Source organism: Diachasma alloeum, unplaced genomic scaffold (genome assembly GCF_001412515.2).
Source record: "Diachasma alloeum isolate Michigan unplaced genomic scaffold, Dall2.0 Dall_scaffold_00661, whole genome shotgun sequence".
Classification (NCBI taxonomy): Eukaryota; Metazoa; Arthropoda; class Insecta; order Hymenoptera; family Braconidae; genus Diachasma; species Diachasma alloeum.
This window is the reverse complement of record NW_021680793.1, coordinates 40,559-54,419: the sequence shown is the minus strand read 5'-3', so window position 1 is coordinate 54,419 and position 13,861 is coordinate 40,559. Positions and strand designations below refer to the sequence as shown.

Genomic DNA, 13,861 nt, shown 5'->3' with positions numbered 1-13,861 from the left:
TTATAACACTTGACGAATAGCAAACAAAAAATTCTACTATTGTAGTAATAATTTTTTCTAATTGACTGTTTGCCACTCTAGACAATCTACGTTAGCTAATGGATGTTTCATCAGTTTCACGACGGTCGGTTTTTCATCAACAGTGTGTTTTAGTGTCTTTATCACTTTATCTTCTCGGTCCTCTCCACATGTCTTAATTAATCTGCTCAGCGTTATTCCGGCATGAGCTAATCGTTGGCGTACGTGAATTATACACTTCGTCTGTTACTAATTTATCATTTCCACTTTTAGTTTTTTTAACTGGAGACAAACGATCGCTTTTTAATGTTTTTATAACTGCCAATAGATTCAATATGGGCAATCCATAGGTTATAGACCGCACAGTCTGCAAAAATTAAATGGTCACTTCGTGCGAAATTGCCACTTCATCTATGCGTTTTTTTATAATTTCCATAGATATAGATAAATTTTGGGAAAATAATACAATACGCGTAACTGATCGAACAGATCGACAAGAAAATCGAAACAAAAAACGTCAATATTATAATGGAGAAATTTATTTGAAATGTTTTATTATTTGTGTTCAGCGATTGAAGCAGCAGTCGAGAGCAGTAGGACTTCCGTCTCCCCCCCCCCCCCCCNCCCCCATATCCAGAGTCAAAACACCTTAATGAATTTTTTCGAATTATGAGGGATGAACTTCAAAGATCTTCCTATATATATTTACACTCAGAGATAGAATGCCGAGGAAAACAAAATTTTGTCCTCCTAAAAAATTCGTTTTTAAAAAATATCGCGAAATCTAAAGGAAATAGAGAAATTTTTAATAATTTTTTTTTGTAAAGTAGAATGAGATGTACAAGAAATGAGATGTAGAAGAAAGCTAAGGTACTGAGGATTGTCTCTAACATAACGGTTAGGAGATCAATAATCCTCATTTCTTGTAAATTAGAAACGAAAACATGATTCATCCAGATGGTAAAACTGAATACAACAATTCTGAGGGTAAAAAAGTGTATTGCTACTCATGTTGGGATTAACTTTCATGGATGAAGCTAAACCAGACTCTCATTACTACGAAACAAAATCTACTTCTGGATTTCTGCAAGGACAATAATTATTTTTAAAAATTCTGAATCAAGTTATTTAAAAAGAGGAGAATAGAAAAAAATTGAATCTAAAAAAATTAAAGTCGAGAAATTCCGGCGAGATACCGGAACGTTCATGATTTTATGAGTGTCTTTCTAATTGTCGACAGATGGTCCATGTTCTCCTAACTTAGTAATCAATTTTTAGTTTTTTCTTGTTAAGTCAGGCAGTTCAGGCAGTCTTGTTAAGTCAGGTAGTTCACTTAAAACTTTTTCATCAGGGATATTCAATTTTCATTTTTTGATTTTTCCCCGCTTCTTATCGACTCCATTTTATTTATCAATTATTAGTGAATTCTATGTACTGATTTTATTATTTTTTAAGTCACGCAACTTAATTTTTTTTAGCTAACCTAGTCGTGGGAAACTTCATTGAGTCTTTGTCAGTGGAATCCCATGATTCGTTTATCAACTGGCTGTCTAGCGCTCTCGATTATGTCCCCATCAGGTTCACCTAATGATTCTCAGACAAATTCATCACGTGAAACTGATATTTCAACTTGATGAAATTTATATTGAGGATTATATTGATTCCCCGAAATTATTGCAAAAAAACCATCATCCGTTCTCCAAACATTACAATGACCGGTATTACCTGTTTCCACCCTATAAGCAATACATATTCTCATGATGAAATTCATTTCACTTACCCCTTCGTTTCCTGAGAATTGTATCGTAGGATTCTGACTGGTTTTATTCTGAAAAAAAGAAAAAACATTTATAAAAAATCGAAGAACAGAATTACCGTCACGTGCGATTGCCTTTCAAATTGCGTTGGAACAATTCGGGAATGTTGAAGATAACATACAGTTTGTACACAATAGAGATAATATTCTCGTACATGGAGAAAAAGAGTGAAATTCCAGATGTTATAATTGAATACGTCAATTAAATGACGCAAGAACTGATACGACAAGGAAGTTCGAAGATGAGACTATCGTATAATTGTCAATCTCACTTATGAAAATAAAGAAAATGATTGAAGTACGCAAGAAATTTACCACGTTTCTGTTTGTTACATAAATGGTATTGATGTAACACCATAAAAAATTGAAACCTGACCAGTAAATCAAAGTGCCAAATTTGTGTTCATTGTTTGAAACAGAAATAATAAATCTTAAAAATTGTCTCATTTAAATGAATCAACTGAAATAGTTTTTCATTTTTCAAGAAAATTTTTTGAATACTATTTAGTATACATGTTTTAACAATATGGTTTCACAGGAATAATGAAGAATCAAGGTTATCAACTGAAGCGGATTTGAATAAACATTTGGAAAACATAATTCCAAGTCGCTAACCAGTTGCAACGTCACGAAAAAATAATCAGCTTGAACGAGGTTGCCGGTTTGTGTACTTTATATATACATGTTATAAGTTGCCAACGAATTCGGCAACGCCGCCAACTGGTTCACTTTCTCTCAACACAGCAAACTCCAATTTCTGTATACTCTGTCTACCCATACCTACTGCAACCCCCTTCACTCTTCAATGATTTTTCCATCGAATTCCAATCGATAGTTCATTGCAGATCAAGACGCAAAGCCTCGATATATTAAATCACGTGAAGAAAAAATTAGATATTTTTGTAAAAATTAAGACGAAAAATAATTTCTAATGTCCAATATCTTCAAGATTATCGTTTGAAAACTACTTTAATCTTTGACACTGTTAAAGTATAAAAATCTTGTTGACAAAAGTTTTGATAATCTGGTCATAATGCTTACTATATATATTTCGGAAATGCTTTTTCTCATCAAATGTCACATGCGAAATTGATGGAAAAATGCAAAATGGACGTTGAAAAAATTTGAACTCATGTACCGTTTATTTATATTTCCTCTGCGATAAAATAATAAAACTTCGTTCTGTGCCGTCGAGTCATCGAATCATTTGTACGATAAGCAATCGTTTTCAAGTTTCACGCTTGGAAGCCTACCAAGGAAATCTTGGTGGGTGCCAAATATACATAGTTATACATATTTCATTCGCACTGTCAGATAATGCGGGAATAATAGTATTTTCATCACGCTGTGACGAAAAGTGAACTTTTCGGCACGCTCCGCGTGCCTAAAAGTCCAATTTCCGCCACATTGTGATGAAAAATATTTTTTGACACTGCTGCTACATTCACCTCGTGTCGAAAAGTGCCTTTTCGTTTACTCGTAAACGAAAAGTCTTTTCGTTTACTAGTAAACGAAAAAAGGCACAGTTCGCCACTCGCTGAACGTAACATCACTGTCAAAAACTATTGTTCGACACATGTGAGACAGGAATTTTCAGCTCGTGTGATTGGCAGTCCTCGGCTTCGCCTCGGGCCGCCAACTTCACACTCGTGAAAATTCTGTCTCACTCGTATCGAAATATACTAGTTCGTAACTCGTGAAAAAATGTTTTTTAACTCGTGGAATTATATCACTCGCCTTCGGCTCGTGATATAAACCTCCCACTCGCCGAAAAACACTTTTTTGCACTCGTTACGAAATATACTATTTTGCACTCGTTACGAAATATACTATTTTGAAACACGTGTTTGGAAAAGTCCCTTTTCGTCACTTTTAAAGTTGTAAACGAAAAGTAACTTTTCGTTTACGGGATTCACTTTTCGTTTACGGGATTTACTTTTCGTTCACGGGATTCACTTTTCGTTTACAACAGCTGACTTTATAGTTACAAGTTTAGGGTTCACTTCTATGTCACCGTTTGAAAGATGGCACCAGTCGGTACGTTTTCGACCAATCCAGTATCGTTATTCCTGTAACTATGTGCGCCGCTAAAAACATCGGTCTACTCGTCTTGACTGAATTAAATCAGCCATACGGCAGCCATTACACGTTAGTCGGTCGCCTCTCATCCGTAAATCAAAAGTATTTGCAAAAAAAAGTGAATTAACGGTTAAAAAAACGCAACGACATGTCAGAAGATGGACTTTCTGATTCGCAGTATGCGAATCCTCCAACTACTCCTGAGTTGCAAGAAAAATACGCTTAAGCACGAAGGAATTTTCTGCCAGCAAAATCAGGGGGGCTCTACACAAAGAGCTGCGACAATTTTCTGAAATGGAAAAATCATAATAAGACCACATTGACTTCTGCTCGTGTGCTGCTGTCATATTTCACTGAATTATCCGAGATCCGTGCCCCATCAACCTTGTGGAGTGAGCACAGCAAACTAAAAAGCACCCTCAAACTACATCACGGGGTCGATATTGGGAGCTACAGTGAACTGACAGCATTTTTGAAGAAGCAGTCCAAAGGCTATGAGCCCAAGAAGGCTCCTGCCTTCACTGGACTCCAGGTGGAAGACTTTTTGCTGAATGCAAATGATTCACAGTACTTGTTTGAGAAGGTAAGTCTTTATTATTGTTAAATATATTGCAAATGAATTTTTGTCACTAGGGTCGATGAATCGCGATTCTAACCTCGCTTCGGTTCAGATTTGTTGACCTAATGATGTAATTTACCATGCACAAATATATTTTCTAGAAAAATCTTGCAAATTTGCTCGAAAATTTTATCAAACTTTCTATTCATCTTCGGGCAACTTTACTGAAAAATTTCGCAGCTTCTCTGCACATTTTTTTTCAATAGGAATTTTAAAAGGAAATATTTTATTTAAAAAATCAATAAACTTTGATTTTTCTATACAACTCATTCTATGGAGATATTTTTTATAGAAATTTCACGGCGCAAATTTTCAAAATTTTTTGTTTGATTTTTGAGGAAAGAACTTTGAAAATTTATGTTGAAGAATTCTTATAGAAAATATCTCAAAAGAAAATATTGTACAGAAAGATGAAATACTACCGATTTTTTTCATAAAATCGTTGCTATTGGACAGTTTTCTCTACAAAAACGCGCAGTAAGGCTACATAATTTTTCAATGGAATCAGCCAAAAACCAATAAAATTTTCAACAGAAATCCAGTAGGATTTCCTATCGAATCCACTAGGTTTTTCTACGGAATTTTTTGTGCAGAATTATTTGGCGTTAAATTTTTTTTCCCATTTATTTTACACCCGTTCTTTCAGGCTGCACTAGCAATTGGTCTTCTGGCAGCTTCCAGAAGAGAGGAGTTGGTAAACATGAGAACGGTCGACATGGAACTCTTCTACTCTGATACAGACCGACAGCAGAAGAATCCTATGATTATTGTCAAGACCCCAAAGTCAAAGAATGGAGAAGCCAGGTACTCCACAATTAAAGGCGGGTTCTACCAAATTGTACGACGCTACGCTCGTCTTCGTCCAAAAGATGTTGACAACAAAATGGGAAATGTGCCAAACACTATTGCTAAGTTCTTGGGACTACCGAAGCCTGAACGTTACACTAGTCACACCATTCGTCACACTGCAGCATCGTTGTTTGTTGAGGGTGGTGGTACTATGGAGGATTTAAAGAGGCTTGGTGGATGGAAAAGCGAGATTGCAGCCAACGGGTACGTTACCCACTCAAAATCAAGCAAAGAAAAAATCTGTGACAACATCACAAGTACAATAAGCCTGCCTGGCCCTAGTTCTGCATCAGGATCAGCTGCATCATTGCCAAAGGCATCTACCACGAAGGACACAGCTGGTTCTAGCTTTGGATCGAGTTCAGTTGGATTATTAACCAAAACATCTTCCACGAAGACCACTGCTGGCTTTAACTCCGAAAATCGATCATTCATGGATCTCAGCAGGATCAGTATCTAACAAGGAGAACGCCATACCAATTGAGAATCAGACCGTTGGTCAAGAATTCAACTGGAAACTCAGCAATTGCACAAATATCACCTTCCACATTTCAAAAAAGGAGAATTCCTAAACGTAGCTGTAAAGCTAGACTTGGTTACTTATGAGAGAAAAGTCTATTTGATTTTCGAAGACCACACTAATGATATAGAACAAATTTTTGTTTCGTTTTTCTTCTGCAAGTGCTAAAGAATACGCTCATCTCATTTTTTGAAAGCACCAATTGCGCATCAATTGCATAATTTGTTTTTGTTTTTGTTTTTATTTTTTCTGAGTGTTCAAGAAAATCTTCTTTATGTATAGAAAAAAAATGTAACCAAAAAAATAACGTTTGTTAGGCAAGAAAAGAGGCTATATGATTTTTTAAGAGTAGATAATCAGTTAAAGATGTTCAATTCTGCTTTTCTCTTTCAGTGCAAAGGAATGTTTATTATTTTAAAAAGGAAACCTAATGAGAGAAGACTGTTGAGGAAAAGAAGAGTCCATTTAATTTTCTAAGAGTAGGTGATCATTTAAAAATGTCCATTTTTGCGTTCCTCTTTTTTTAAGTGCAAAAAGAAAATGTTTATTATGTTAAAGAAAAAGCTTAACCGCAAGAGAATTTCGTTTAGAGAAAGAAGAGTCTATTTGAGTTTTTTAAGAGTACGTAATCATTCAAATATTTCCATTTTTGTACTTTTTCATTAGAGAGTACAAAGAAAAATGTTTATTTCTCCACGTTTTATTAATGATGATATGTTTACACTTAGGCAGCTATGTAAGTCACATTATTCATAAATAAATACAAGATTCGACCTGGATTTCTTAGGCAATAAGTTGGATTTCACAAGGATTTCATGAAGCATTCCCTCGTCATCCTTCATGTTAGTCAAAACATCAATCCCACAATAGGATGACTTTTTCAAACACTTATTTCAAAAAATAGTAAACGTTACACGTGTGAAAAAGGGGGAACGTTAAACTCGTGGATTAATATTTTTAGGGAGTGTCGTAGGACATGCGCAGCCGAGCGATAGACGAGACGAGACAAGCCAAGGGGGCACGAGTCGAGCCGAAGGCTTGTCTCGTCTCGTATATCGCTCGGCTGCGCATGTCCTACGACTCTCCCTAAAAATATTAACGCACGAGTTTAATGTTCCCCCTTTTTCACACGTGTAACGTTTACTATTTTTTGAAATAAGTGTTTGGAAAAGTCATCCTATTGTGGGATTGATTTTTTGACTAACATGAAGGATGACGAGGGAATGCTTCATGAAATCCTTGTGAAAACCAAGTTATTGCCTGAGAAATCCAGGTCGGATCTTGTATTTATTTATGAATAAAGTGAATTAACATAACAAGCCGAGGGGGCTCGACTCGTGCCCCCTCGGCTTGTCTCGTCTCGTCTATCGCTCGGCTGCGCGTGTCCTACGACTCTCCCTAAAAACATTACCCCACGCGTATTAACATTCCCTCTTTTTCACACTTGTAACGTAATATACTATTTTTGTGATTCAACATATTTGGACAATATTGTAGGCGAACAAAGGTATGCTTTGACCGAGCTTAATCTCGATGGAATAAATAAAGGCTTCACTGTGAAACATTTTTGTCTGAAGTTTTCGGTACACTTTTTGGAAATTTTTATCGAATTCAATTGCTACTGAAATTTCAAGGAATTTTATAATTGAAAATTCAGAATTTTGGGGAGAAATCAAAGGGAACTGTAACTTTCAGTTCCATTTTTCGCTGAAAATGAATAGAAAACCAGAAAATTCCGGTAAATATATTCTTAAATTTTCAGGACAGTGACACTGAATGTGATTTAGGGGGGAACAACATCATGAAATTTCAGATTTCACTGAAAATTTAGTGTAATTTGGCACTGAATATTCATATTAGATTGAAAATTCAAATGAATTCAGGAATTGTCGTCTTTGTGCTGCTTCAAATTCTGGAATTTTACTGATTTTCAGCGACTACTGAAATTTCATGATTTTTTCCCCTAAATCGCATTCAATATCACTGTCCTGAAAAATAGTATTCAACTGTCTATGGAATTTCATTTTTTTTAACAGTGTTCTTGGAGTTGTGGTAACAGTTGGAAGGATTTCTAAGTGAATGTCTTGATGAAAGGTTATGTTACAACTTGAACTAACTTGATTAAAGAAAGGAAGATTTTTCATGCATTCCTTTACGGTGAAATCAATATACAATTTTTAGTCCTCCCGAGACAAAATGGCCAAACATTGAGCAAAAATCACCACTGATATGCCAGATAATCGGCAGCGGGCTTCGGCCGACCATCTGTCCAAAGATGGTGGTTCACCTCGTGCTATTAGACGCCGCCGATGTCGGCCCAATGTCCGCGTTTATTATCAGCCGAGCATCACTTGAACAAATTATGCAATTGTTTATACATATTTGTTTCAATGTGTTTAGATTGCCATATCTCTTTTGTCATCAATTTGAATGAACCTATAAAAAGGACCGGAGTAAGACCGTTCGTCACTGTCCACGGAAAAAAAATCCTCGAATTGGGTATATAATATTCCGGAATCTGAAATAATATACCGAAATCCGGAATATTATAGCCGGGTATTTGAATTCGATTTTTTTTAATGACTATTAAATTTTAATTCTCTTTGAATTGATTTAATGCTTAAAGGTGGTTAAGCGGTGTTGTCTAGCGAAATTGGAGAGAAGATTTCCATAGTTGCCGGTAGCATAGTTGGGAGAGGGCCCGGTGGGAAACTGGGAGACCCGTTTCTTTGAATATTCCGAAATCTGAAATAATATACTGAAATCCGGAATATTATTCCGAAATATTTTATCTTCAATTCCGGAGTAATATTCCGGGGACTTCCGCGCATTAAAATACATGGCATCTATAAGGGCTGGCATGTACGATGCGCCGTCCGAATTTGAGTGAGATCGGGCAATAATCACTTGGTTTCAGGACAGCGCTAATCTCGAGGGAGGAAGGGGAGCTTCAACGATGGTACAATACTTCGTCTTGAATTGCGCTGTGTGAATGCGTGTCAATGTATTAGTCGGGAATCGAGAATAAAATATCCTGAATTTCGGAATACAGATATTCCTAATTTTGGAATATTATATACCCGATTCGAGGATATTTTTTTTCCGTGTCGATGATCATATCAGTAGCGAAGTGGTAAAAGGATAAGTCAGTTTTGACTATTGGCCAGTTTTCAATCAATATCTCGGAATCTAAGGGAGATAGCAAATTTTTGTTATAACCTTTTTCGTGAACCCGATTGAGTGCTACATCAATTGTAATTACGAGAATTTCGCTGTCTCCCGTAGATTCGGAAATATTCCTCAAAAACTCAACTGGGAGATAAGTCGACTTATCTCCGTTTACCACTTCACTACTGATATGTATCATAAAAAAATGAAATCTCATGAGAAATACTCCTATAAAAAAATAATCACTGATTTCTAATTTTAAGACTTCACCCTTTGACGTTTACCGAGTTAACCCTCCAACAAGTTGAAAGTTAAAAAGTTATAAGTCAAAAAGCGCAGTAAAAAGCGTAATAAGACGTTCAAATGGGGACTCTGGTATTCCGCTTTGACAGCCAAAAAAAAGCATGCAATGGAAACTGTCATGACGGAGGCACTAACATTTCGAAAGTGGCATAGCGGCGGGCGAAGGACGCATTCTTATGTGAACTTTCGTGAAAATGAGCAAGGACCCATATCAGCGGCGCTGCTGCTTGCCGCTGCGACGGTGCTACTTCACCTGAGAGGGTTAATTAAGGTACTTCCCCGAGTGGAAATTCCGGTCAGGTCTTGATCAAGTTTGGATCAGGTTAGAACTGACCACTGATCAGGTATTGATCAGACATGTTACGCCGCTGACCAATCCGGATTTGATCAGGACGCATGGATCCGAAATTAATCAAGTCAACTGTATGAAAACCGGATGACCTGTCTGTCAGTATCAATAGAAATTATCAATGATTGTCAATCCAAAACAAAAGATAATTCAATTTTTTCACCGTAGGCCGCCTCTCTTAATGAGTCTTTACTGTTATTACCTCTAAAAAAGCTTATTATTTTTTACCGAGACTGGGGATCAACCCGGGGACCCTATGATTGCTAATCCTAGGCCCTAACCACTACGCTATCGCACTTTTACTATTGAGTAAACTGCACTGATAGAAAAGGTAGAACGATTCAGTTACACCAAACGAGGCTTCTTAACTGTTACCGCCATTCGTTAATAGTTAACGAATCGTGGTAGTAGTTGAAAAGTCTCGTTTGGTTCGACTAAACCGTTCTATCAGTGTGTACATTGCCTATATAATTTGTATCGGGGTATTCGTTGAATTTACGATTATTCCTGATCTCGCGGATGTGCATGTGTATTCTCAGAGATAAAATATATTCAATTGATTTTTTATTTATTTCATTAATGAATAATAATAATGATAATAACAATAACACTAATAAATAAATAGACATTTGGTCATTTTTTTCTCAAGATCATTTGCGTGTAAGTTTGATACTCCTCTAATACGTATTTACGACATCATCAGCCCTCCCTTCTGTACATTTGAGAAGGGCTGGCTGTTAATTAAACTGATTAATTAAATTAAATTCATTAAATTAAATTAATTTAATTTATTTTAATTATAGTATAATGATCCTTTTTAAAGATTGATAATAGTTATTGATAATGGTTGATAAAACTTCATTCAAATAGTATAATAATAGTTAAATAAATTATCCGAAAAACTTATTAAAATTAATGTCCGATGGACCGGATCTGAATCTGATCATTTTTTCTTCAATTAACCCCATTCAAATGCCGATCAAAGACATCAAATCCGAATTTGATCAAATTGCGGTCAGGCAGCCGACCTCAGGGTGAGATAATGCCTACCTGATCAGAACTTGATCTGAATTATCCTGCAGTTTTTCGGATCCGATCTACTGGATCAAAACTTGTTCAGGTTCTCATCAGGCATCATCTGATCATGTCTACCTGATCAGAACTTGATCTGAACCCGCCTGTAGTTTTTCGGATCCGATCTGCTGAATCAGAACTTGGTCAGATTCTCATCAGGAATCACCGGATCAGTCGAACCTTACAAAAACCTGATGAAGTTCTGATCGTGCTTCGGGTGGGCCTGAAGCAATTTCCACTCGGGTCCTTAGTTAAATGGGAACAGTCGACAATGTACAAAAAATGTGAAATTTTGAGGGAAAATTCTTCAAATACACCAAAAAAAAGGTACTGATTTAAGTCGACGTCGAGTTGACATCATGAGTCCTTAATATATCTCCGGGTGAAAAACCCGTGTACAAATTCAAGCGGAGATGCGGCTGAAACTCCGCTCACGCACTCTCACCGACCGCTCTAACTCGGCTTGACGATATAGCAAGCGGGGATTGAGCGGAAAGATTTCTATACGGGAATGCAGCTCACAGAGGACTTCTGTATCTTCGGCTTTACGATTTAATTTCTTCCCAGTTTTGTCAAGTACAGGAGTTTGTGTCGATCTTAAGGGAATAATTGCATTAAAATTGCAAATTGCTGGATTTAATTTAATCGAATTAATTTATCAAAATTTTAACGGTCTGTGGGAATTGAAACATTTCTTTATTTCGCACTCCATGTTATTTATTGTTTGTTTTATCACTTGCACTTCCCGATTTGCAACCGGGAAATGAAAACACAGTCCTTGTATTGTGGTAATGTGGTTGAAAACAATTAATATTTTGTCTTCGGAATCAACATCATAAAAACATTGCATTGAATTCTTGTGACAATAAAATTAACAACCGCCCAAATATTTGAGGGCAAGAACGCGGAGAATCAGCCCGAAGACACGTTCAGATCGTGGTGAGGATAGTATAAAGGCCACCATACCCAGGCGCACGGCGTACGCAGACCCGGTCCGTGCGGACACGGTCTGTGGTCTGTACACTCCCACACACGGAACGACCAGAATGTCTGCGATATTGAAACCTTCATATAATTGTAAACAATTCCGCGGTGAATCTCTTCGATTAAGAGTATTCCGATCATCAAATGTTTTTGTTTTTACTTGAAAAATGATGAAAAACGAAATAAAAGTCTTCCTTTTAATATTTAGTATGCATTTCAACAATATTCTCACTGTAAATAGATAATTTCATATATGTATTTCAATGGAAATATCTTATTCAGGTGAAACAAATAATTCGCTTATTCTGGATGAATTCTCTATAAGAATCCAATCGAAGATCTATTCCACAGAAATTAGGAATTACTCTTTGTCGCGTGCAAAATGATTCAATTTCTAATCAATAAATTCATAATTTGGGTCAAGGGGAATGATAAATATATTTGACGAATTATTTAATATTACTTTATTATTAAAACAAGAATATTATTAAAGGAAAATAGATTCTATTCATTTTTCTTTGGGGATAGCGCATGCTCAAATGCTCCCGGTCCGTGTACCGGGTCCGTTGTTACCATACACGGACGAACTTGAGGGTAATTTTGGTACGCGACGGACCCGGTTTTCAAGCCGCCTTGAAAGACCACGCACCACGGACCCGGTCTGCCGAACCTGGTCCATGACCTCTCCACACACAGGCGAACTTGGTCTCTGGGAGGCTCAATTTCGGCTGGTCCGCGAACCCCGTACGTCCGTGTATGGTGGCCTTTAGAACCGAAGCAACACCTGCATTCCATATTCGTAGCTAGCGACGCAAACTGACAGCCCGTATCATTTCCGTCATTCCGGCCGTAAGGCAACGCTTTACGAACGCTACGCGTTCGTAAATTGCTGCCTACAGCCGGGATGACAAAAAATATCATTCGACATACGGCCTAAAAAAACTTTTCTAGCCCATATGATTGCAACCCTCACCTTCGGCTCGGGCTACAAACCCATATTCGCCAGAAAAATTTTTTTTGTCATTCCGGCCGTAAGGCAGCGTTTCACGGACGCTCCGCGTCCGTGATTCTCCGCCTGCGGCCGTCATGACAAAATAGTATATTTCGGCCTAATGACGAAACATACTATTTCCGGCTTATCGCCTATATAAGTTGGGCCTCCTGTTCTCCACTCTCCATGGGTCGGTCGTTACACGCAGGCTCATACTCTTGTGGAGTGCCGCACTTACCGTCGGATCGTACGACAAACTTTACACTCGTAGGTATATTCGACCGCGCTTCACGGTCTTATGACAAAATGTACTAATTTATCACTGACATACGAACAAATCCACGCCAAATTGACCGATCAAAAAAGTGGATGCTGGGGATTTTCGTCTCATTTTTCTTTCTGAAAAGATCGCTAGTCGACAAAAATGCCTAGCAGACAAAAAAAATTTGAGGAATATTGATAATTGAGGGGGTTATGATTTTTTTTGAAAATATCCAGCTTTTTTTATCATTTTTGTTTGTTCAAAATTGGCCTCCAAATAAGTGAATATTCAATTAAATAATAGCAAATGGTGGAAGTTGAATCATTCGAGAAATAATAATTGTTCACTCAAAAAATCATATTGAAGATGAAAAAAGCAGACCTTAGATCTGTCCAAAAAACAGTGGCCCAGTGATCCTTAAATTTGGAGGAAAAGTGAGCAATGTCAATAAATATTGGAAAGAAAGAATAATAACAACACTCGGATGCGCTCTGGTGAGAAGGGAAGCGTGGATCCAAGCAATCCCACTACTTTTTTAAACAGTCATTCAATAAGTTAATTAAGCATGTTAATTCCATTTAAAGCCATTCCATTGGTTTGTTTTTTTTTATCACAGAACGAATATTACGGAAATAATATTTCGGATTGCTGGTACTCTACTATTGCGCAGCTCCGATGTAGCGCCACTGAATACGTGTACACACACGCTCGCCTCTATAGAGCCTCCTAGAGTTGCAAACAGCCCCGATTTGTTTTCACATAGTGATCGTTGGCGTACTAGTGGCTAATTTTTTTTTTTTTTTTTTTTTTTATCGATAGATATTGACAC

At 37.1% G+C, this 13,861-nt stretch overlaps 1 protein-coding gene across 1 annotated transcript in view; it reads right to left on the bottom strand.

The window, feature by feature from the left end:
- LOC107044017 (RNA polymerase II elongation factor Ell) overlaps positions 1-13,861 on the bottom strand; it is a 135,326-nt gene that overhangs the window by 82,468 nt on the left and 38,997 nt on the right. Inside the window, exon 2 of the mRNA XM_015265746.1 lies at positions 1,799-1,846. Coding sequence (XP_015121232.1) covers positions 1,799-1,846 — 48 coding nt within the window. The remainder of the gene's footprint in view (positions 1-1,798; positions 1,847-13,861) is intronic.